Here is a 26,203-nt window from a genome sequence, read left to right as displayed (position 1 = left end):
CACACATACTTAAGCACTTAGAAGGAATGCATTCTTTCTATTGGCTGCAAAAAGAAACACAGAAGCAAATCAATCATCCCTTCACAAATCTGGGCAGATTGTTGGTCTCCACTGCCAAAGGAAGAACATTTATTTATGGCATTCTTTATCTGTCATAAGCATCGACCACAAATTTAGTAAGTGAGATAGCCTCATCATTTATGCAATAGCTAATTGCTAACATTAATGATGACATCAGATGGGGAAGCAGAGAATCACAGATTTGCTCACATATGGTCTACTTCTTTTCTGTCTGGAAGTAGCAACAATTTTTATTTTAGAAACAAACTCACTTATGTGTACACACACACATGTGCACACACACATACATATCTAATTCTAGTGTGTAACCAAATAGCATCATCTTTTAAGAGCAGTTTTGATTTTTTCTTTCTTTTAAAGAAATTAATTAGGGGGCAGGCTGGGTGTCTGAGTGGATTGAGAGTCGGGCCTATAGATGGGAGGTCCTGTGTGTCCCTGGGCAAGTCACTTACCCCCCATTGCCTAGCCTTTACCACTCTTCTGCCTTGCAACCAATACATGGTATTGATTTTAAGACAGAAGGTAAGAGTTTTAAAAAATTAATTAATTTCCTTGTTATAATAAAATACCCAGGTAGAGAAGGGATTTAGCAAAAAAAAAAATGTGTATATATAAAACTGTGTCTTATTTATCAGTTATTTATTAGTCTTTCTTTTTCCTTTTTTTACTTATCTTTCTTTTTAACCTGCACATTTTCCTCCTTTATTCCTGATTTCTGGCAAAATAAAAATTGGTGCTCAAGTGGACTGGGAAGGAAGGGACCTTTCAGAGAGCTAGTGTACATGCCTACCTGGTGTGTTAATGTTCCTCAGCTACCATCTTTGTAAGCTGGAACCCTCTGGGCATTTGTATGTGGAGGGGTGGACATGTTTGGTGGGTTTGGATGGGAGTGATACACAGGTTAGAATAGAAGAAAATTAGGGAAAGGGAGGATGTTTGTTGTTTCTTTGTCTTAAGAGAGGGAAAAGTGCTCAAGATGGAAGAGAGGTAGATTCTAGGATGCTAGATCCCAAATGGCCCTCAGGCTGCCTCAGCCTGCAGAGGGAGAGGGAGAGAGACAGAAAGAGAGAGAGAGAGACAGACAGACAGACAGTGAGAGACTGAGAGACTTCACGGAGACTTCAGGCAGAGCTTTCTGACACTACCTTTGGGCGGTAGTTGGCTTCCTGAACTTGGGAGGGGGGATGGCAGAGAGTTACCACCAGTGATTCAGACCCCTGTGCCCTCCATGCCTTCATCTCTAACTTAAAACAAATGAATAAATAACCACATTTTTGAGAGATTTGCAACAAGGCTTTGGATTATTCCAGCATGTACGCCTTCCCCTATGACATAAAATGTGGCCAGCCCCAATCTGCAAAGCATGCTTCCTGCTTAGGATGCCCACAATAACTCTGAATAGCCCCACTCGGCAGAGAGAAGCCTAATATCCTGGAATAATGGGTTAAAATGAGGCATTGAGAAGAGTAGAAGGACATTTTGGAAAGCCAGCTGTAATGAGATATCTTCCTAAGTCCAGTAAAATTACATTTGTAAATATGATGATTTTTCCTTCTTAAGTGACACAAGATAAAAGGAGGAAGCTTTCAAAATAATTGTATAACAGATAGACTAAAAGGTTAGGGGGAATAGCAAACTAATCTTTATAATGAGTACTTTTGTTAGAAATAAGAGAAGATAGTCAGAACTTGAAAGCTGAGATGCTTCCTTAAACCCCCAACCCTTTTTAAAGCCCTTTCCTTCTGCCTTAGAGAAGATACTAAATATTGGTTCTTAGGCAGAAGACTGGTAAGGGCTAGGCATTTGGGGTTAAGTGACTTGGCCAGGGTCACACAACTAGGAAGTATCTGAAGCCATATTTGTATTACAGAACCTTTCGGCTCCAGGGTCCCTATCCACTGAGCTACCTAGCCACCCTTCTTCCTTGACTCTTGAAGTTCAGTTCCTTTTCAAATGTCAGTTTCTTGGGAGCAGCTGGGTGGCTCAGTGGATTGAGAGTCAGGCCTAGAGATGGGAGGTCCTAGGTTCAAATCTGGCCTCAGACACTTCCCAGCTGTGTGACCCTGGGCAAGTCACTTGACCCCCATTGCCTAGTCCTTACCACTCTTCTGCCTTGGAGCCAATACACAGTATTGACTCCAAGATGGAAGGTAAGGTTTTTTTTAAAAAAGTCAATTTCTTTGCAGATCATATAAGGACAACAAATTATACCCCAATACTTTGTTGATGCTATTGTTTACAGATGATCTCTTTGTTATTTTTAAATGTTAAGCCTAATTCATTCCAGAAACTTGTTCTGTGCCTAGCCAGGGTGATTAAGTCTGTTGCAAAGATCATAACATAAGCAGAAGGCCTGAAATAAGCCAAAGGGAACAATAAACTGCCTACTTATTGTGGTTGAAAGTCAGAGAGAAGTACCTAAAGCCACCACAGCTTTAATTCGTTTTCCTTATTGAGCACGGTCATGACTAGAAATGCAGAGTCTTGGAGAAAGGAACTCTGAACTAGATAGGAATCCGACGCCTTTGAGATCAGTCTCAGCACTCACTAGCCATGTAAACTTCCGGCAAGTCACATTATTTTTGTGAGCTTCAGTTTTCTGATCTGCTCTTGAGTCAGGACTTGGCTTCATAGCCTCCCGTTGCTACTTAGACCCTGGATGACCTTGGACAAATCACTTGTCTGTACTTTGTCTCAGTTTCCTCATCAGTCAAATTAAGGGCTTGGGCCTCTAAGGCCTGTTCTAACTCTAAATATGTCATTCTCTAAAAAAGGGGTCTATCCAATATATTGGAGATCCTCTTATTCTTATGCTGTCAAATCACTCATAGTAGAGGGCAAAAAATAAGCAAAAGAACTAAAATAGCAAAGAAGTTGCTTGCAAAGGGTGGGCTCCTGACCTTCATTCACATTGGTTAAGTCTGTTAGGAAAAAGTAATTAAATCAAAAATAGGCCTTACTTCTTCCAACCGTCTTTCTCTGAAAGTATCCTAGAAATATGTGATAATACATGTATAATGCAGAGGAATTGCTTGTCAACTCCAGGCGGAGGGGAGGGAAGAAGGGAGGGAGACAGTTTGAATCATTTAACTTTGGAAAACTTATATGGAAATTTGTTAATAAAATAAAGATTAAAAAATTAAATGAAATCGTCCTAGCTGTTTAGTGCAGTTAAGATGTGTTATCAATTATTAGCCTTATTTTAAAACTAGGAAGCTGAACACTGGACAAATATTCCTAAAGTTGTTCAATGTTCCCTTGGTAAGGTTAGGTAGGACCAACCAGAACTAAAATCTATATTTCCTGGCTCATCATCCAGTGACTTTTTCTATTCTATTCATTGGTCTAAAGAAACTAATCTAGCAAGATTTGGTTCAGGATCCACAGATTATAAAATGCTGAGAATGAGATATCAAGTCCAAGAAAAAATTAATTGTATTTAATTGTAAAAATGAAGTGTTAACAAATTAATTGTAAAAATTACTGTATTTCAGTTACCATCTGAACTCATATTAAGAAAAGAAGGAAGGAAGGAAGTCAGGAAGTCCAAGGTGTGGAATCATGAAGAATATTCCTTGTCCATTAAGAAAATGGAAGAGTAGTCTTAAATTCCTTAATAGTATGCTTGGGGAGTCAGGGCTCAGTTGTTTTAATCTAGGCTCTGCCAAGTAACATGTTCTACAACTTTAGGCAAATCATTAACCTTCATTTTCTCGTTTATAAAATAAAGATAATAGCATTACACTTTCTTAGAACTCCTGTCTGTCCTAAAAGTCTTGGTGCAGTTTTAAGCTATTAAAGCAGAAATAAGAGATCAATCAATTAATAGACACATCATGTTTGAAATAGTAATCAATCAATCATCCAGGCATTTTTTGAGTACCTGCTGTATACAGTCATGAGAACTTAGGAACAGTAATATAAGAATTTTATCATAAAACAAGACATAAAGCTATAAATATTTAACCCGTTGGCTTCTGGGGAAAGTTGGACAGCTAAGCTTATTAGCAGATGTAGAATATAAATTGCTCTCTGTGCTGCAAGCCCTTCATTATCAGTCAGATCAGTCAACAAGCTTTGATTAAGTATGTCTCATTTGCCAGGTACTAATACATAGTGGCAGAAATGAAACCATCCCTGCCCTGAAGAAGTTCTAGCATGTAGAACTGTGGATTACCCAAATTTATTCCCATATATCAAAAGAAAAAAAAATGTTGCCCAATTTTTACTTAATGTACTTAGTATTCCAAGTTTTTGCCATTAAGATACTTGTCTGTCTTCACAGTACTTGTAGAATAAATGTAATCTCCTCCTTTTCTGTATTTCAATTACCATCTGAACTTATATTAGGAAAGAAGGAAGGAACGAACAAAGGAACAAAGGAAGGAAAGCATTTATTAAGCATCTTCTATGTACCAGCTACTCCGCAAAGCACTTTACAAGTATTGTCTCATTTGATCTTTACAATGGGATGGAGATACTGATGAGATACCGAGAGGTAGATGCTATTATTGACCCCATTTTACAATTGAGAAAACTGAAGCAAACAGAAATTGAATAACTTGCTCAGGGTCATACAAAAAGTAAGTATCCTAGGCCAAATTTTAATTCAAGCCTTCCTGCCTCCAGGCTTAGCATCCAATGCATTGTGCCACCTAGCTGTTTGTCTGTAGGCCTATGTAATGATAGCAGGAATCCATTGAGTTAATCAGGAAGGAACCAGCAAAGAAACAACTTTATAATTATTATTATATAGTTTATTAAACAATGCATGATTAATAATTAATGTTATATTTTATCTATATATGCAATTTTTATTATTTATTATATATTAATTATATAATGCTATTATATTATATAATATATTTTCATATTATATGTATATAATATATAATAATTATAGATACTATATCCTATTATAACAATACAATTATATAATAGTATATATTTTATTATATACTAATTTTGATAGCATATATTATATTATACATTATAATATAATGATCATCTATAAAACATTAATGAATATTCTATTAATTAATGTAATAATTCTTAAAATATGGTTACATATTGTGAGAGTAAAAATGAATTAATACTCCAAGTATTTAAATTTATAGAATATTAGTAATAACAAAGTGAGAAAGAAAGGGGTTAATTCAGCCAAGTGAGCAGAGCACAGAGCCAAAGACCTACACCTGCAAAGCTTTACCAGAGCAAAAGCCAAAAAAAGCCTGGCAGCATGGGTTTCAGCAAAATTTATGTCCCAAATGTCCTGACATAAAGTGAACACGTAACTTAAAAGGATGCTGGGTAAATGTAGTTCAGGTGTGTCAAATTTCTATTTGTACAATATCACTATAATAATATTATATAATATATATTTTAATGTATAATTATTTAATAATACATGGTTAATTTATATCATATCACATATTATGAAATAAATATATTTATTTGCAACAATAATAATCATTGATAATATCTAACAATTTTACCTAATACTTCATTGGCTAGTAACAGAATTTTGTTCTTTCTAGCTTTTTTTTCTTATTGAAAAAAATATTTTTTCCCTGAGCAGGGCTGGAAATCAACACCTTAAAAGTGAATCTCTGTGTTTTGTAGGTTGCTGCAGGAGAATGTAATGAAGACACAGAAGTTTACAACATCACTCTTTGCACTGGGGATGAACTCACTTTAATGGGACAGGCAGAAATCCTTTATGCAAAGACCTACAAAGAGAAGTCACGATTCAACACAATCTTCAAAAAGATCGGGAAACTCAATTCCATCGGCAAGCTGGGTAAAGGCAAAATGCCGTGCCTCATCTGCATGAACCACAGGACCAACGAAAGCATCAGCCTCCCATTCCAGTGCAAGGGCCGATTTAGTACCCGCAGCCCGCTGGAGCTCCAGATGCAGGAGGGTGAACACACCATCCGCAACATCGTGGAGAAGACCAGGCTGCCCGTCAATGTGACGGTGCCCAGCCCTCCTCCCAGGAACCCCTACGACCTCCACTTCATCCGCGAGGGCCACCGCTACAAGTTTGTGAACATCCAGACCAAGACCGTGGTGGTGTGCTGTGTGCTCCGGGGCAGCAAGGTCCTGCCCATGCATTTCCCTTTGCACTTGACCGTCCCCAAGTTTAGCCTCCCCGAGAACCTCACGAAGGGAGAGATCTGGCCCGATTCCCTGGTCCAGCACTGGCTCGGCGTCTGCCAAGAACAGTTCGACATCGATGAGTACTCCCGCGCCGTCCGTGATGTGAAGACAGACTGGAACGACGAGTGTAAAAGCCCCAAAAAGAGCCGGTGTTCCAGTCACAACCACATCCCCAATTCCCTCAGCTACGCCCGGGACGAGTTAACGCAGTCTTTCCACCGGCTCTCTGTCTGCGTGTATGGGAATAACCTACATGGCAACAGCGAAGTCAACCTGCATGGCTGCAGGGATCTGGGAGGCGAGTGGACCCCCTTTTCTCACGACACCCTCCAGTACCAGGACTCTGGCGACAGCGGGAGCGATTACCTTTTCCCCGAAGTGGGCGATGAATCCGTGGGTCTCTCCTCGAAGCCAGAACTCCCTTATGAAGAGCTGTGGCTAGACCAAGGCAAGACGGACAGCCAACCCCTTACGGGCTCCTTGAGTGAAAAAGCCAAATGTGATAATTACAGAAGCTCTATTCGCTCCAAATGTAGCACTTCTTCTCTCCCCGTGGCCGGGACGCTGGCGACCACAACGTCTTCAGATGTGGCCCTACCTCCACCTCCAGTGCCTCCAAAATCTGAAGCTGTAAGTCATGGAAATCTTTTTAGCCAAGTTGCATTTCTTTGGAGGGGAGGAAGAGGAAGCCGTGGCTTCTAACTCTGCCCTCCCTCGTTCTCTGATTTATTGTTATTCCCAGTAGGGAGGGAGAGAGGGAAAATATAGTGAAGAATTTTTATGAAAAACTTCAACTCGTTTCTTTTTAATCAAAGCCACATGGCTGTATGTTTATTTTCATCAAAATGGGGTACAACTTGGCCAAGAACCTTTTCTAAATTTGAATGGAAATGGTTATAACACATTATAGTGGTATCACACGTACAGTTACGAGTTGGTTCTTACTGGTTTGAGTGCCAAAAAAAGGATTTTTCCCTATTGCCTAACATTGATAACATAACTTAAATTCACAGACAGTCAACAATTTTGACCTTTATTTTCCTAACAAGCATTTCCTAAAATGCCTCCTCCAGTAAAAGCTTGACTTTCATTGTATCTTGCCCTTGTAACAATTCCGTTTTGGTTGCGTGAAAAAGAGGCTTTGCCTGAGATTATCATTAGAGAGACTTTAAAGTCTCCCGGTGGTACTCCCAAAGTTCAGTGGAAAGAGTGCTATAAACTTAATTTGAATCCTGACTTCTCATACTTAATCAATAAGCATTTCATTAATCTTTTTTAATCCATTTTCCATTTTATTTTTATTTATTTATTAAAATTTATCCATTTTAATCAATTAAACAGTAATTAATCAAATTACTATTTGCCAGCCCCAAGGTTATAAGGAAAAATTAAAAAACAAAGCCTTTATCATCAAAGAATTCACATCCTAATGTGGGAGGCACCATTCATATAGCTACATACTATGTTTATACAGTATCCATGGGAGATCATCTCATCTCAGAGAAGCTACAAGTAGTAGGAAGGACCAAGAAAAGTCTTTTTCAAAAGGTAACTTTTGAACCAACTCTTGAAGCAAACCACAAAGGAAGCCAGGACAGACAAATACTGAGCTGGGAAATAGAACATCATCTAGAGAAATGGTTTGTGTGGTCTTGAAGAAATCACTTAGAAACTTTAAATTTCAGTCTCCTCATAGAGAAAATGAGGGGGTTGGAATAGAGGATTTCTAAGGTCCATTCCAGCAGTTGCGTGCAGTGCACACATTTCCATGTTAGCTAGAGAGAATCACCTGGAATTTCAAATATTGATGTGATTCAGTGCTGAGATTGACAGAAATAAAGGCCAAATTTTGACTTCATTTCATCTTCCTTTGACTAGCAGTATACAATAGTTGCTCATCTGAATTTATTGAGACGTTACTTTCTCCATCCCTTCATATACTATGTTCCCTCCTGTGGAATTGCTGAAACCTATAGGTTATCATATAGGTAACAAATTAATGATTCCTTTTAATCCAATGATGGGGCCTGTTCAGTATCATTTCCATGATCAGGCAGTAGCAGCTGGAAGAAAAAATTCTGCTGAAGCAGTTGTACCTGCCACTTCTATTCCTGAAATTGCATTTTGATTTGACAAAGAGATAGGAAAAGAGGAAGGAAGGAAGAAAGGATGGATGGATAGATGAATGAATGCTATGTGCCAGGCAACATGTTAAGTAGTGTCTGGGGCCAAATTTGATTTCAGGAATTCCTAATTCTACTCAACCACCTACCTGCTTAATTTTGAGTTAATTTCCCTAGGCAGAGTTTATAACTTCATGATTGTTAGATTATTGACGATCTATTATATCCTCTTTTTATATTTCTTGGTCCCTAGAAGAGTATTTGAGATATAAGAGTCAGTATTTAAAATTCCTTTTTTCCAGCAGCCACTATAGACTTCTTAGAAGAGAGCTCAGTCTAACTCAGCAGTTACTTGAAGGTAGGTATTCTTTCCTCTGATGGAGAATCAGTCAAGGATGCTTTTTCCTGTAGAGCACTGGCCACAGCTGGTAAAAGATGGGTACCACACAGGCACTATTTCATTACAAGTCTGAGGCTAGAAGATGAAGGATTGGAAAACTATTTGTGTTCTTTAGGCTGGGGGAAGGGAAAGAGGAAGAGAGAATGATGTTGTCATAATTAATAATGGATGAGTAGGAAAACAAATATTAAGGGACCTAACTATGACCTATTTGCTTACTTTTTTAAAATTCTTGCTGAGATTAAATATAAAAATGAAATCAAAGCTGTAGCCCAGGAGAGGAAATGTTTTTGGCCATTTAATTCTAAGGAATAATTTCCTATGAAGTCAAAAAGGCTTTCCAAATCTAGGCTAGTGTTTATGGCATGCTATAAACATAAGAATGATTTGGATGGGGAGTGAAGAGTGCATCCTGAAGTAATTTAACTGACTTAAAAATTGAAAAAGAAAAATTTAGACATTTCATATGTAGTCATTTTTTTCTATTAGTTTTGTGACCATGAAATAAGTTTTTCCATTTTTAGGGTGTGCATGGGATCCAGAAAACGTCATAATTGTTAGATGTGGCTTCAGCTTGCAGTTTTCAAAGGAAAATCTTAATAGGGGCATAAGCTCAAATGGTCCCACAGAATTAAATAAAACTTTTTCTGTGGATGGCAAAAATGGAATCCTGGGAGAGAGATGTACCATGTGTCTAGCAGCAACTTCTCTAGATAAATTAGTAAGTTTTCAGGGGAGGTCAGTTTTGACCTTGTCTGGGAAGGGGATGACTACCATCCAAGTCTTTTAGGATAGAAGAGTGAGAACTATGGGAAGAAATGAAAGAGATGCCATGAAATGAGAGTCCACCAACAATCTCTCCATCGACTTAAAAAGAGATCAGAAATTACTTAATGAGTTATATTTTATGGTAAGAAAGGAAGGAAAGAGGAAAGAAAAAAGGAAGAAGAAAAAGAGGAAGAATTGAAGGAGAAAAGGAAAGAATAAAAGGAAAGAAAGAGAAAACAATTTACTGACTGATAGAAATAAAAAATATTGAAAAACACAATTGCCTAGTGAATGATCCTGGCTTTTACTTACCATTAGTTCTGAAGGCAGTTTCATCGAGTGGAAAGAGTACTTTATTGGAGTCACACAACACTTGAGTTCTAATCTCAGCTCTGCCACTTACTCTCTTTGTGATGTGAACAAATCACTTAATTTCTCTGGACCTCATATATATTCCTCATAAGTAAATCTTATGGAGGTCATATTAAATGATCTCTAAGATCTTTCCTTGCATGTGAACATATGATTCTATGATCTTCCATTTCTTACCTGTTGGTTTGGAATCCATTAGCCTCTAACTTCCATAAAAATATGCTCTCCCTCAGGAATGTATTGACATGTGGGAATGTAATGAAACCATCTCTTTCAAAGATAAAACATTTGAGTTTCTCTTTTTCTACACATTTCACTATCTGCATCCTAAATAAATTAATAATTTTGTGAAGCCAAGCAGGTAGTGTATTTGGCAAAAGAATTATCTTTTTTGGTACTATCGAGTTTACTTTAATGTGACTTTGTAGACTACCTATAATGGAAGATCTAACACTAAATCCTATTATCTTTAAAAGAATATCATTTTGGTTGGTTTTTATTATCTTTTAGGGTCAAACAAACATTTCCTTCTTTAAAGGAATTATTCCTTTTTTAACCCCCCACCGCCTGGTTATTTAAAAAAAATTCTTTTTAGTGGATCAGCAAACTTTTCTGTGATGATAAAAATCTGAAATAACCAGTTTCCCCAAAGTTGGTTCAGATGAACCTGAACTAAGATAATATGCCTAACTCATATTGGTAACTACTTTTTCCGTTTTTAAACTTGTACATTTTGTACAATCTGTCTTGGGATCAGGATGACCTGCCAAACCAAACCATCATAAGTAGATTTTTCTACTGGTTGTTTTGACTTTTTGATTTTTTTAGGGGTGGGGAAACAGTAGGTTTCCCTATCCCATCCCGTTTTGAAGTGTAGCAGCCACTCATGGACCTATATAAGCCTATAAGCTTTAATCTGGGATAGTTCACTCACTTCTCAGACACCTGGGGACCCTCCATTTCCTGGGTCTCCACCATATTGGTGCCAGACAAAGTGAAGCCACCTGATCGGCTTTAGCATCACTTTAGTTCAGAACTTCCAAACTTAAGAGATCCACTAGCCACAGCCTCCCCAGATGCAAAAATTAAAGACGTGTGCCAATTTGCTCTAATTTCTACAAATTTTCTAAATTTTCATCAATCCTAAAAAGATGATCACTTTTTCCTTTTTTTACAAGTTATTTTCATTCTATTCATGATCTTGATCTTGATCTTGATCTTGCCTATTATGTTTGAGTTGCAGGCAATTCTACTGTAACCTGACTTAGGGATCTACAAGTTGCCAAAAAGTATCCCACTATGTAAAAATGCACAACAAAACCCACAGGGCTTATGGGGGAAGTAGGGTAAGGAACACAACACTCAAAAGACTTTGTTACCCACAAATTTTAAAAGATAGAACCTGATGAAAAAAGCAGGACAGTTTTATTATTGTTAAATTTGTTAAGAAATAACTAAATATTACAGTAAATAATGGTGGCATCCTTAAGCTTCGGACTGCTGATCCCTGGTTTCTATAGCCAGGGGTAGAGGGAGTGTGTGGGTTTGGGCCAACCCTCCTCTGCCCACAACCCTACTGCACCAGAAGATAGGGAATAAATATGGCACTTTACCTTGGCAAAGCCCTCAAGTTAGAAGGTAGATTTCTGGTACCCTTTCTTCTATTTGCTCTCAGTGGGAACAGGACTCTCTTTCAGCTCCAGTCCCCCGGTTCAAACTCCAGCAGGGTCCTAGGACTGCAAATCATAGAAAGTAAATAAAAGAAGTTTATAATTCATTTTATGACTCTAGGCTTCTTAGGAATGATGGGCTTTAGACATGAAAATTTTCTATTTATCCCCAAAAAGACTAATTGTGGAGTGATCATTTGCTTTGCAGAGTAATTTTTACAAAATGAATCACCATAGGGCTCCACTAATTAATAAATTTCCCCTAGAATATTCAGATTTAAAATGGTTTGCACTCAATTTTCTAAAAGTTCAACCATTACATAAGTGTATTTCTTTGTGCTTCTTGGCAGGAAAATGAAAAGAATAGGATATTTGTAAAGTTTTGAAGCTCATACCAGATTCTTTGCTGCCCACCTTTAAAAAAATCCTATATGCCAATGAACCACTGTGTGTCTTTCATATTAATTAGCAGTCTTTAAGGAAAAGAGTGTTAATTAAAATACTGAATGCAATCTTTTTTTGGATTCAAATTTTAGACACTATCAGGAAATATATACATCTATATAAATGTAAATGCATCCATCATTTGTCAAAAGCCTTTTTTCACAACTTCATTTTCTATTCCAAGACTACAGTTTTCTCTTGCCTATCTCTGGCTTTCTCCCCTCCCCCCTTTTTAATGGCATATTCTTTCTATTGACACTATGGCAGTCCCCTTGTCCCTGCCTGCCTAGAGTTGAAACAACTCCTTCTTTTCAGAACCAGCTGATGTTCATGCTTCCCAATTGGTGACTGTTGGCTCCCTCCCACTTTTGCCTCTCTTGCCGCAGGCTTGGAATATTGGAGTCCATTTCAGAGCCAGGTCTGTGTTAGGTCCTTGTCTTTAATGTAGGAAACTGGAAAAATAAAAATTAGATGTATGGTCCTGAGAGTCACAAGATTTGACTCTTCAATTCCTCTCTCTTCTTTGCTAATTAATAAAATAGAAGTTTGTTTTATTTTATCACTCTATCATTGCTATAAACCTTTCTTTTTTTTTTTCTATGACTGAAAACATCCACTTATGGCTACTTGGTGGGGTTATGAACTTTTCATATAAAGCCCCTTTTATAAATAAGATTTCTTAAGGCTCTAATGATTTTGTTATCAGAGCAGGGAAGGGCAGTCCAGTGGGGTAGAAAGAGTAGAAGAGAATAGAATCAGAGGATATGAAATCTAGGGCCAAAGAACTTTGACAACAAAATTAGAAAATTCGGTGAAACACAGTTACAAAACTATTAGATAATAACATTAATAACCAGCATCTCCCTTTACAAAACCCTTAATATATTCGTTATCTCATTTGATCTTCCAACTCTGATGGCAGAGTGAATGGAACACCTGACCTGGAATGAGGAAGATTCATCAATCTGAGTTCAAATCCAGCCTCAGAAACTTGTTAACTTTATGACCCTGGATCACTTAAGCCCATTTGCCTTCGTTTCCTCATCTGTAAAAGGAACTAGAGATGGAAATGGCAAATCATTACAGTGTCTAATGGGGTCACAGAGAATCAGATATGACTCAAAAATAACACACACAATTATCTTAGCTCCTTTGTCTTATCTTGAAAAACAGTAATGAAGAAAAGTAATACTATGAATGAGTCATGCTTATATTCCTACTTAGAAAGGGCATAATCTGATGTAGATAGATCAAGTAGATAACTACCAGCACAAATAGTAGACACCTCTCAGTGTTTGGAGATAACCCACGTTGCAAAGCAAAATGATCTGTCCTTTCTTTTGGAGGAGTCGTGGTAGAAGGCAGTGTGGCCCAACAGAGAGAGAATGGCTTTGAGGTCAGAAGAATTGAGATCAAATAAATCCCTGGTCTTCCACTTGCTACCCTTAAGATGACGAGTTTCAATTTCCCAAGATCAAACTTGAGAGAATGAAACAGTACTTATTTGCAGGGACTTTACATTCTAACAGGGGAGATGACAAGAACATACAAATGTATGTGAAGAATAAATATGAGTGATACAAATTGATTCAAAATAATTAAGGTTGGACTAGAAAGCCACTGAAGCCTCTCCAGGTCTAAATCTATGATCCTATCATAAGTGATTTCCCCAGATAATAATCTAAAATTCATGCTAAAAATTTTTATTCTTTCCAGTAGCTGCCCTTTCTACATGTTTTACTCTGAGCCAAGTGCTTATGGGCAACTAAGAGGCAGAGTGTATAGAATGCTGGACCTGGAGTTCAAATCTGGTCTCATACACTAAGTAGCTGTATGACCCTGGGCAAGTCACTTTGTCCTATTTACCTCAGTTTCTTCATCTCTAAAATGAGCTGGAGAAGGAAATGGCAAACTAGTCTAGTAGCTTTGCCAAGAAAATCCCCAAATGGGGTCAGGAAGAGTCAGGCACAACTGAAAAACAACTAAACAATAATGTGCTTCTTCCAGAATTTCCTAGTTTTTTTCTGAAAAAGCTTAGCCATATTTTTGTATTCAGTGCATCTTATTAACAGCCCTGTCTCTGATAGTGAATAATGAAAGTATACAATATGTACATTTTTCCACTTATATGTGAAACTGAGAATGTAAATGTGAAACTAGGGCTTTTTAACATTTCTACAAGTTTGACTCATTTTGAGGTTAATTACTCCACTAAAAACAGCATTGAGCAAGCTTGGCTATGAAATGGAAACATTTTTCCCCGTCAAAGGGAGCTTAAAGCCTTTTAAGCAAAGAACGTGTCATAGTAAGTGCTCTGTTTACCCTCTTTAACTATCTCTTTAATCCAGGAAGTGAGGGAGGGACTGTGAAAGCATCATTTCTTTCCACAGCATAAAAATTCAGGAGTTCTAAAATAAAGGAGAGGCTTATTGCAAAATTTAAACTCTTAAGATCCCCCTTTCTCCTTTCACATGCTCAGTGGTTGGTCACCATGAACAAGAATCAATATGGAGGAAACATGGTCTTCAAAAAATAGGGTGGTTTTTTTTGTTTGTTTTTAATGTGATAAAATTAGAATGTATTCTGGGGTCCCAAGTTTGGCCTCAAAGGGTAAAATAATGTGTGTCCATGGAGACCCTGCCCAAGTTAAACAATTTGCCAAAATTAGAACGGTAGAGAAAATCATATTGAATAGAATTTGGAGGAGAAACTTTGGGCAGGTAAATTAACCTCTCTGGAATGACCTTTTGTGTCCCAGTGATTGATGCCACTGTTTATAAGCAGGAGAAACAAGGGTACTTTGTTAGCTCTCTGTGTCAGATAAGTTGGGAAAATGGACCTAGAGTCCCCAAGTTCAAATCCCACCTCAGACAGATAGTAGCTGTGAGATTATGGGCCATCCCTTCATTTCTGTGTCCTCTTCTGTCAAATGAGAATAACGAATACTAATGATAGCACAACTGAGGATAAAAATGAGTTGATATTTATAAAGCATTTTACAAATCTTTACGTAATCTATAGATGCTACTTACTCCCTAGGAATGTGACTGCTCTCTACTCTTGCCATAGCTCACACATTTCCATATCATTCGAATGAAGACCTCCAGCCATCTGGCTTGGGATGAGAGCACCCTCTCCCCTGTCCCCCATCAGAAGTGACTGCCAACACTTGTTCTCTACTGAGCAGTAGAAAATTGTTAATAATTATACACATACATCAGAGGTTCTCATCTTACACATTTTAAACTTTGTTTCCCCAATGAGAGGGGATAATAGGGCAAAAGAGCTCTCAAACACATTTTTATGGTTCCCTTTAATTCCTTTTTTTATCCTTTAATTTAAAAAAATCCCATTAATTTAATTTTTCCCCTATAACCTTCCCAGTGAAGAATAGGTGAGACCACTATATAAGACAGACAAGACCACCCAGTGCTTCCCTATTGTGTAGCCTTAATGGTCATTTAGATTTATTTGGAAATGGGGGGAACAATCCGAGTGGTAGAAAACAATTGGGCTAACGGTCAGGTTCTAATTTACCAAGTAGACCTTTCAGTGAGAAATTCTCACTATTTATTCTCATCCTCTCCCAGCCTTACCGTTTTCCATCCAAACATCCCATCCTAAGTGGGCTCCCTGCCTTACGATTCTCTCTTCGATCCGTCTTCCCCGTGGCTGCCAAAGTGACTTTTTTTAAAGCTCAGGTCTGACCATATTACTCCCTTGCTCATTAAGCTCCAGTGGCTCCCTGTTACTTCTAGGATCAAATGTAAAGACCTCTTTTTAGCTTTTAAAGCTCTTTGCAGCTCCTTTATTAGATGTATAAATCACAACTGAGCTCCAGCCCTGCCTTGTTGATTGATATTGATTGATTCTAAGACCCCAAGGCGGGCACCTTGGCTCAGTCATCATAGAATTTTAAAACCGGAATAGACCTCAGAGATCAATTATTCCAGGCCTTTTTATTTGACAGATGAAGGAGCCCAGAGACTTGCCTCTGAGGTTGCACAAGTTTGTGGCAGAGCCAGACTAGAACCTCAGGTCTCCTGACTCCCCATCCAGGGGCTTTTTCGTGGGGGATACCTATAGCCAGAACAAACCAAAAAAAGAGGGGAATTGGGGGGTGGGGAGAGGGGAGAATTGGTGGAATAGCCAAGCTGCTGAGGGATGATATCTGTCGCTTTGAGAATCTTGGCTTATCTTTCCAGCCTTATCTTTTTCACTGTAAAGGTAAAAAGCTCTAAATATTAATATATAAAATAATCCACGTTCTCCTGTGGATGAACATCTAGGAGTTATTAGAGACACACACACGCATCTTTTCCCTTTTTCCCTTTTTCTTTTTTACTGTGTTAAGGATTGTCTATGCCTCCTGAGTTAGGTTACAGGAACAGAACCAGGCACAACCCTCCCTCTGCTGTCTGAATGAGACAACTGCAATTAAGATAAACTTGGCCTAAAAGAATTCTCCAAGAAAACACTGTGGATCCGCAGTGTGAAGGTGGCAGTCAGATCCGTGGTCCGATTCGGGTGTCAGCTGGTCTCACGTGAGGGTCGAGCAGTGCTCGAAGCAAGGATGGCCGTTTTTAATCTGGAGGCGCATCTCAAAAGCAGGATTTAAGCCATGACCCAGAAACTGTATAAAGGAGTTGTTAGCATGAGTGAGCACCGTCTGGGAGCTTCAGCCAATCCTTGATTAATATCCTCTTCACTTTCTTAATGGACCTGCTTCATAAGCCATCACATTTTGCTAGTTTCTCATCCAACGTACATTTTGGCTACTGTATTTGGACAGCCACCTGTACTCAGCAAACCGCTTCTTTCCAAATCAGTTTATCCTTCAATAATTGATAGGTGCCTGATGTTATCTGTGACAGCATATATCAGTTAACAGTTGTTAATACTGAATCTTCCTTGGTTTTCTCCCCTTCCGATTCCTGTCGTTATTATAATTTTTTATAAAAACCCTTACTTTCTGCCTTAGAATCAATATTGCATATTGGTTCCAAGCAAAGGAGTGGTAAGGGATAGGCAATGGGGGTCAAGTGACTTGCCCAGGGTCACACAGATAGGAAGTGTCTGAGGCCAGATTTGAACCTAGGACCTCCCATCTGTGGGCCTGACTCTCAATCCACTGAGCCATCCAGCTGCCCCCGATTCCTGTTATTTTTAAGAGGGGAGACTTCACACAACCAGCACTTAGAGGTGTCATCCAGTTCTTTTGCTAACCCAGAGTATTTATTCTCTTATTCTAGGTTAGGGAAGAATGCCGACTCCTGAATGCACCCCCTGTTCCACCTAGAAGCGCAAAACCTTCGTCTACGAGTCCCTCCGTTCCCCCTCGATCAGCTAAACCAGTAAGGCAACAGACACGTTCTCCCAGCCCTACCTTGTCGTATTATTCTTCAGGGCTGCACAACATGTAAGTGTTGGAGCTGAGAGAGCTTTCCTTAGCAAGCACCATTCAACAGGGTTCTTCCTATCATCTGATCCATGGAGGATCTATGAACTTCAAAAGGAGTGGAAAATTCAGGGGGGGAAATGCTCTCAAGGAATTTTGGAGTAAAAATCGGTTGAGGATGCTCATTTGAGACAACAACATTTGAAATATGGAATTTTAGGACTCATCCAGTATCCCAAGAAGAGAGCAAAACAGAATTCATCTGTGAGAAAATCATTATTAAATTACTAAAGATATCATATTAGGATTGTACTCTCCTGCTACAAAAGGAAATGATATACTCTATCATTGATAAGAATTAACTGGATACTCAGTGGAAATAACTAATAGAGGCTAGTTCTGTTAAGTCAGGAATGGAGCTTAGGTGGTCTCAAACCAATAACTTTCTCTTCCCTCTGTGTAATTAGAATCTTCTCCCCCAAACTCCTCTTTTTCCCAGCTTCCCATTTTTGTTCGCACATTACCTGCTAACATTCTCTCTCTCTCTGTCTCTCTCTGTCTCTGTCTCTGTCTCTCTCTGTCTCTGTCCCTCTCTCTCTCTCTCTGTCTCTCTCTGTCTCTGTGTCTCTCTCTGTCTCTCTCTGTCTGTCTGTCTGTCTGTCTGTCTGTCTCTCTCTCTCTGTCTCTCTCCCTCTCTCCCTCTCTCCCTGTCTCCCTCTCTCCCTCTCTCCCTCTCTCCCTCTCTCCCTCTTTCCCTCTCTCCCTCCCTCCCTCTTCCTTTCTCTCCCCATCTCTTCCTCTCTGTCTCTCTCTCCCCTCCCAGGAAGGTGGTTGTGGAGGTTGGGTGAGAGCCCAGGCAGGAGAATTTTACCCACATGGTTTTACTCAGACTTTATACATTTGTTCTCTTATTTCTTCTATTTCAAGTGATTAATAATAAATCTTATAAAATGCAATACTTGGAGTTATTGATATTAATTTAAATCTTACATCACTTTTACAACTACTATTAGCAGTTGCCTTCTCAAGCCATTGAAATATTGTAAGATCACAGAATCACAAAATTCTGAAGCGCTTTAGGGCCTTAAAGTCTTCCTCTTGCCAGCTAATAGGAATCTTCTTCCCCATATCATTAATATATAATTATCAAACTGTGCCTCAATACTTCAATGAAGAGAAGCTCACCATTTTGGGAGGGAGCCCATTTAATTTGTGGACAGTTGTAATTATTAGGAACTACAGTCTTTGTTCAGGCAAAAATTAGACTCTCTGTAGACTGTCCCTGACTTATCCTCTCTCTTTCTCTTGCATTTATGTCAGCTCCCTCAAATACATGAAATATCTACTCCTTGTGCCTTTATTTCCCCCACCTGAGCAATCACTTTTTTTTTCCCTGTTTCTCATGGAACATGACTTCCATACCCTTCTCGATTTGTCCTCCTAATATACTATTAAAATTATTTTTAAAATATTTTAAATTTAAGCATTTAAAAATATACCTATTAAAATTCAGAAAAATCAGTGGATTTCAGAACTGAACATAACAGTCTAAATGTTAATCATCCTTAGAATTAGAGGTACCCTTTGTGAAAAATTATCTAGGTCATTCTAGGACCTAAACTCCTGTTGTTAAGAGAAATCAGTTTTCAATGAATTGTTACAAGAGTGGATGATTAATTCTTTATCATTGATTAATTTTTATCATTGATAATAATTAATTGAATATTGATTAATTCTTTCTTCCCCAGAGAAAGAATTAATCAATAATTAATTCCCCAGAGGGTAAAGTGGGGTTGAGAAACCAGAGAGTGATAAAGATTGATGGTGTTATACTACTCAAAATTTATCTAACATTTAGCACTTTTCAAAACCTAAAAAAAGTCTGAGGCAAGTTAGTCATTTTCATTTTTGTTTTTAATGAGAAATGCTGTTAAGAGTTTCCCTAACCCATTTTTTAAGTTTGTAAATCAATAGCTATAGATGGTGATAGATCTCAGTTTAGCACAGTGTCTGGTCCATAGGAGGCACTTAACATATGTTGGTTGATTGATTTATTGATTGATTGATTGGTTGATTAAAGACCATTTTTTGCTAACCTCCCCATCTGTTTATCTTTGCTTTTAAGCAGTGTCTCTGAGAATGACCCAACAAGTCCATCAGAAAGTGCTTCTGTTTCCTGCTATCCCTGTAACAGGATGAAGACCGAGTCTTTAGAACTTAACAGATCTCCCTTCGGAAGCCCTCCTGCTGAACCTCTGTCCTCGAGACTGTCATGGCCTAGTCATTTCTTGGGAGCATCTGAGAGTGAGAACAGGAACGACTTCCTGTTGGATCCAAGCAGAAGTTATAGTTACCCCAGGCAGAAGACACCGGGCACCCCAAAAAGGAACTGTCCAGCCCCTTTTGATTTTGAAGGGGGTGAGCTCTCGGCAGGCTCTACCCAGTCAGGTCCAGCAGAGTTCAGCGGGGGCATGTCTGGGTGTCCCAAGTCAGCCAGCTACTCCTTAGAGTGCACAGATGAGAAGACCCTGGCCTCTAGCCCAGCAAAGCAGAGTCACTCATGCCCAGCCTTGCCCCCGAGGGCACCCAAATTAACTGAGGAGAAACCAGCCCCAGAATCCTTTCCTTTGCCTCTGAAAATTGATGGTGCTGAGGAAGACCCCAAGCCTGACTCGCCAGACCTCTCGGAGGATCAGTATTTTGTGAAAAAAGGCGCACAAGACATTTTCTCTATCTCTTACCCTTTTTCCTCACCCCTTCACCTCCAGCTAGCTCCAAGGTCTTGTGGTGATGGTTCCCCCTGGCAACCACCCACCGACCTGTCGGGACTTTCTATAGAGGAAGTGTCCAAATCCCTACGGTTCATTGGTTTGTCAGAAGACGTCATCTCGTTCTTTGTTACTGAAAAGATTGATGGGAATTTGCTCGTGCAGCTAACCGAAGAGATCCTCTCAGAGGACTTCAAGTTGAGCAAACTCCAGGTGAAGAAAATACTTCAATTTATTAATGGCTGGAGGCCCAAGATATAGCCCAGTGACCCATGTGGCGTGGAATAAAACTGATGGATTGATGTGCTAGAAGGGATAGGGCTTGGTACATAATTTCATTATTATTATTATTGTTATTATTATTATTATTAATTATTATTTTGCACTAAAACCCCTCTGTAAATAGTGGTAGAAACTTTTACTATGCAGATTAAGTTTTTGGATGGTGAACCAGGCTATTTTGTACGTCAATAAAAATGCCGTAGAGAACACTTTAGAGGTGTGCCTTGTACATCACTCAACACCCAGCAGCTGCTAAAAAAAGAAAAGGGAAGCTAAGATGTTTGTCCAGATAGGTTTATGCTAAGAAGATGTGATATTCATTATTGAACAGCCAAAGCTAAAAGATGTAAATCCCAAATACACTTGTGACCAAGAATCCTTTTCTTTTGGGGGGTTGACTTCAGACGGTTAACTAGATGCTGTGCTCTGTCTGGTGGCTTGTTTAATGCTAATTCTTTTGATTCTAGTGCCTGAAAATGTTTTAAGGTGGTTATGCTAATCCTCTGAAAATGAAAATGTCATACGGTTAGGGCAGTTCTCTTTACCCAAAGTTGTCAATGTACTGAAAGTCACATGTTGATAGAATTAAGCTATGTTACATGCCCTAAGTAATAATAAACAATGATAATAGTCATTTACCTATAACTACTGCTGATTTTGTTGAGCAGAGAAAAATTGCAATATTCAATGAGTATGTTTCAAAACGACATTCTGAGTCAGATCATTTAAATAATAGTTTAAACTCTCCATCAAGATCAGGACTTGGAAATGTGGCTTATACGTCATTTACTTTCACAGAAATAGCATGGACATGGTGATTGCTAAGATTTCTTAGAATCCTGGGACTCAGATGTGAATCTTCTCATACTTCTTAATAAAGGAAACTGAAGCCAGAATGTTACAGAATGACTTTATCTCTTCCATTTTGGAGTCAGAGAATAAACCTTTTGCATCAGTGCACCATTATCCTTGGGAAATTCTGAGGCTCAACATACATCCAACTTAGATTCATTCTACCAATAGGGGCAAACTTGGAAACCATCCATCTAAATATGTCCGCCATATGTTTCATGCATTGGCTGAGTCTAGAAATGATATTCTTCATTTATTGCATTATGTTCTCTGGTCCTTCTACGAATTAGAAACATTAAAAATAAATACTTGGGGTCCCAAAAATCTTAGTGGTGTATTAGGTTATGACAATTTAAAGCCAAACTAAAATTTTTGGGATGCTTTAAGACATCTTCATGAACTCTTCTATCTGTCCCTCCAACCCCAGCCAAAATCCATTTCTGATTTTCTCTTCTAAAACTAAAGAGTAATCATTTGGCCCAGACAGGATTACAAGTCAATAGAAACATTCAAGTTCTTCCTTCAACATTTAAAGGAACCCCTTCTACTCTTGAGTTTCAATTTTATGAGGTAGATCCTCCCAGCATCATGTTTTCCAGACATTTTGGGGGGTATGTCTTAGTAGGTCTATCATTAATTGGTGAGATTTGTTGTTGGACTGGACCAGGCAGATGCACTCGCCACATATCTCATTCTGTCTTGTCTTCTGTTGTTTTTTTTTTGGGGAGGGGGCAGGATTTTTCTTGAGTTTGTGTGCCCCATGTGCCTCCCTGCCTGGCTCATTCTAACTAACTGATGTTGTTTTTGTCCTAGATGATAAACTCTCATGCTCATCCTTCAGGAGTTAGCTTTAATCCATGTCATGACAAGGGAATTGCAATATACTAACATAATAAAAAGAAATAACTTTTGATTTTTATCATCTCATTTTTTTTTCTTTTCATAAGCATCTGTGATAACATAAAGGACAAGGAGACTTTTTCCCCTCCTTTCCTTAAAACAGCTGAAAAACCCCTTCCTGAAACTGAATGTTAGAAGATAATTCCAGAGAATGTACAACCTGGTAGTGTGATCTTGACCAAGCCACTTAGCCCCCGTTGGGGCTGTAGGCTACTCTTTAAGACCAGAATTTAGACAGCAGGTAGTGGTCTGCATTGGGAGAGGGAATTCCTTATCTAGAGCTCTCTAAACCAATGAAATCATGGGTCTGGTTTAAAAAAAAAAGTGACTGGCAAAAAGGAAAGATGTTGCTTTGTAGCCTCCTCTCATTGTATGTGAGAAACGTCATCTTATTTTCTGGTCAGAGATCTGCTCGGAATGGACCTTAAAAGCCATCTAGGGTAATCCTCTCGTGTTATACATATTTTTAAAAAGAGACTCCAGGATGTTAAGTGACTTGCCTACAAGTTACATGAGTGGTCCATAATGTATGGTGGATAGAATGCCACCCTGAGCATTAAGAAGATTGGGTTCAAGTCTTGCTTCAGACATACATTAGCTTTGTGACCACAGACAAATCACTCATCCTCTCGATGTCACTTTGCCATTCTAAGACTGAAAGATTAAAGGGAAAAGAGCCAGTCTATATTGGTAAAGGCAGTTTTCACACCAGGAGTTGCCTACATTGAAAAAAATAATAAAGTTACATTAAAAAAAAAATCCGATTTAGAGGAGACCATGATCCTCAGTTTAAAACGTTTTAATCTGTTTCTTTGGAAGAGAAAGAATATATTCTAACCCTGACTTTGGAAAGGTTTCTTCTAGCTCTACCTTGATGAATTCATTTTAGTCTCTTGGTATTTAGCCGCACAGTTCCTCAGTTTAGGAAGGACAGCAAGGCTGAGTTTTTACAGTCTTCACCCTGACCAAAAATGGGAATTCAACCCTTGTTGCTTTGTTTCTGCCTAACTAGAAGTTCCTTAAGAAAAAATAATTGATTGAAAATGGTCTTCTGTTTGCCACCAAGAAAATAATTTGAAATATGAAAATAATTCTCTTGTTGTTGAAGGCAGGAAAGATGATGTCAAGATTGTTGATAATGACTTCCTCTGAAATTTGCTAATTTAATAAATTGAGTACATACTTTAAAAAAGCAAAACCCTTACCTTCCATCTTAGAAATGATACTGGGTATAGGTTCCAATGCAGGAAAGCAGTAAGAGCTAGGCAATGGGAGTTAAGTGACTTGTTGTCACATAACTAGGAAATATGTGACATCAGATTTGAACCCAGTAACTTGTCTTTGGCCTGGTTCTCCATCCACTAAGCCACCTTGCTGCCCCCAAGGTACATGCTTTTTGAAAGAGATTTCTCTCCCCTGTGCCTTCCTCTCTCCCAGACACCTTGGAAAAAGAGGGATGATAAAAACACCATTTGATATTGTCTAAAATCATTAAAGCTAGAAATACTTTTATTATAAAATTCCATTATCTTCTGCCAATATTTCTCTGACTATTTCACTTCTGTGTTTCTGTTATGGATTGGGGGGTCCCTTTTTTTCAACAATTATAATAAATATCTTGTCATCTCTAAACCATAAATAAGCATAAGCTACAGTAAGCAAATATAGAGCTTGGTGGCTGTTGTCAACACTCCTCAGACACCCGGACTAGACAGGGCATGAATAGCTCTGTAAGAGAGTCAGAGCTATAACAAGGAACAGGGTGCAGAAGTGCAGAGGAAATGTTTTCATTCTTACCACCGAGGTCTTGCCGCCAGAACTCGAAGTTTACATATAGACAGCCCCAGAGGTAAGGCCCATCAAGGCCAAAAAAAAGTCAGTGAGGCTCCCTCGTGGCCCAGAGGGTTCGGTTATTTCCTGGGGTCCACAGAGTAGGCAGAGATCACATCCATTTAGTAACCTTTCTGAAGTCATGGCCCACCCACTAAACTCTAAAATGGAACTTGTGTTAGGAGAAATGATTCTTTTATCCCAGGAGCTCATGGGCAGTTATAGACAATCCTTACAAAATAGGGGAAATTAAATTCACACCTTTCCAAACCTGTTGAGCTATGGACTTCTCTTTAACCCAAACTGCCTAACTTTGCAAATAGAGAAAATTCCCTGTTTTGCTCTGCATTAGCTATTGACTTTGATAAAGGCCCAGTTAACCACCCAGAGCAATTATGTGGAAAGCTTTCCTGTGTGGAAATAACAAAACAATCCCCCCCAAAAATGGAAAATGTTATAAGAAGGGTTTGCATCAGACAAATATTCTCCTCTGTATTAGCTATGAGCTTTCCCCAAGAAGTGGGCATATAAGGATAAATCAATGTTCTTCCTGTCCTTTTGAGCAGCAAGAGACTATTTCTTTTTATTTTGAGATGATTTTAATTTTGTTTTGAACGTATAACACCAAATAAAATTGGTATGTAAATATATACATATACATGTGTATATATAATACACAGTACATGTGTGTACATATATACTACATGTGTGTGAATATATATTATAAATATATATTAATTTTAAAAAGAAGATTGTATATGAAACCACAGGTCTCTGTCATTAATTTTTAAGTTTATAATAAATTTAGCCTTGTAACTGTAGGCTTCTTTCTGACCTTTCTAACATCTCGGGAAGATAGTCTTCACGCTCATGAAGTAGCCTCTCAGTGTTCAGGATGGCAGACTTCCTGACTAACTGATGGTCCCAAAGTCAACAAAGACCTGAGGGGTCTGAGTTAGTCACCCAGGTTTTGACTCCCAAGCTCTTCTTCCACATACAGTAGTATGCAACCCAAAAAAAAGCAAAGTAGACTATTGTATGCAGCTTTAGGGAGATGTCCTCCATTAATTAGCTCACTCATTAACAATGACTTCATCTTATTATTAACTAGGCCAAGGTTTCAGCCTGTTGAGGCCAAGTCCATTAAAAAAAAAAGACAGTGAAAATGCTGATAGCTAAGACTTTGCTTTGGGGTTGGGGGGGGGGCATGATATCGCTTAGAAATTTGAATGGCAACTTTTGGCTAAAACTTTACAATAAGACTTCAAAACTTCATGTTTTGAAATTCACCTCATTTTAAGTTTTAAGTCATAAAGAAAATATAATGCATAAAAAATTACTTTCAAGTTTTTTTCTGTTTTTGCTGTTTTATATCTGTTTTTTTATTCTATAATCTATGGATATTAGAGCTCCTTCAATTAAACTGACCTTGTTTCAATTCTGCAGGTTTTCTTGGCTTCCAAACCCATATAGTTTAATTTCTTAGATAAAAATGTGTTTCCCCTTTGCGTGTTAAATTCTTATTTGAAACATTGTATGAGCTGTCTAAAATTAGAAAGAACTTAATTGATGATTAGACTTTCTGAAGGTTTGGGGTGACTTGAATCTAAGAAATGTATGGATTTTTTAAAGTATTTTGTAACCATTTTTACTTAAGTTCTTTACTTGGAAAACTTGGATTGTCAACTACAACTTAACCAATACATTCTTTTCCGGAGCATTACCTAATGGACCCATTATGTACCTCAAGAGCAACAGTATGTTAAGTTTAAACTCATTGTTGAATGATTGCAATGATGTCCATCAATAAAAGGAACTTTGTTAAAGTTGCCCCCTTTTTTGCACTTACTCTTTGTAAAACATATTTGACCTACTTTCTGTATAGCAAAGACTTTAGTTGGCATACTGTAAAACTTTAAATATCTTGGAAAAATGGAGATGGAGGGTCTCTGACAGAATTTTGGCATATTGGAAACCCATCAAGTACTGGAGAGGATTCTGGAAAATATGGCAAGGATTACTGTGTCCTATGGATCAAGAAAGAAGCCAGTCACCTGGCAGGTTTATTATGGCTTTCCAAGAGAACTTGATAGCTTTGTCTTCAACCAAAGGGTGATGATCAAACACCATACTGGGCATTTGTCTTCTCAAAT

General features: G+C 38.4%; 1 protein-coding gene across 2 annotated transcripts in view; it reads left to right on the top strand.

The window, feature by feature from the left end:
* GAREM1 (GRB2 associated regulator of MAPK1 subtype 1) overlaps positions 1-25,880 on the top strand; it is a 216,123-nt gene extending 190,243 nt beyond the window's left edge. Inside the window, exons 4-6 of one of the 2 annotated variants that reach the window (XM_007487191.3) lie at positions 5,704-6,873; positions 17,273-17,439; positions 19,547-25,880. In XM_007487191.3, the coding sequence (XP_007487253.2) occupies positions 5,704-6,873; positions 17,273-17,439; positions 19,547-20,447 (2,238 nt within the window). In that variant the 3' untranslated portion in view covers positions 20,448-25,880. Of the gene's footprint in view, positions 1-5,703; positions 6,874-17,272; positions 17,440-19,543 lie in introns of both variants that reach the window. The other variant, XM_001369238.5, reaches the window with a different exon arrangement.
* Positions 25,881-26,203: the final 323 nt, after the last annotated feature.

This window comes from Monodelphis domestica, chromosome 3, assembly GCF_027887165.1.
Source record: "Monodelphis domestica isolate mMonDom1 chromosome 3, mMonDom1.pri, whole genome shotgun sequence".
Taxonomy (NCBI): Eukaryota; Metazoa; Chordata; class Mammalia; order Didelphimorphia; family Didelphidae; genus Monodelphis; species Monodelphis domestica.
The sequence above is the reverse complement of the archived record's forward strand: the minus strand, read 5'-3'. Positions and strand labels throughout refer to the sequence as shown.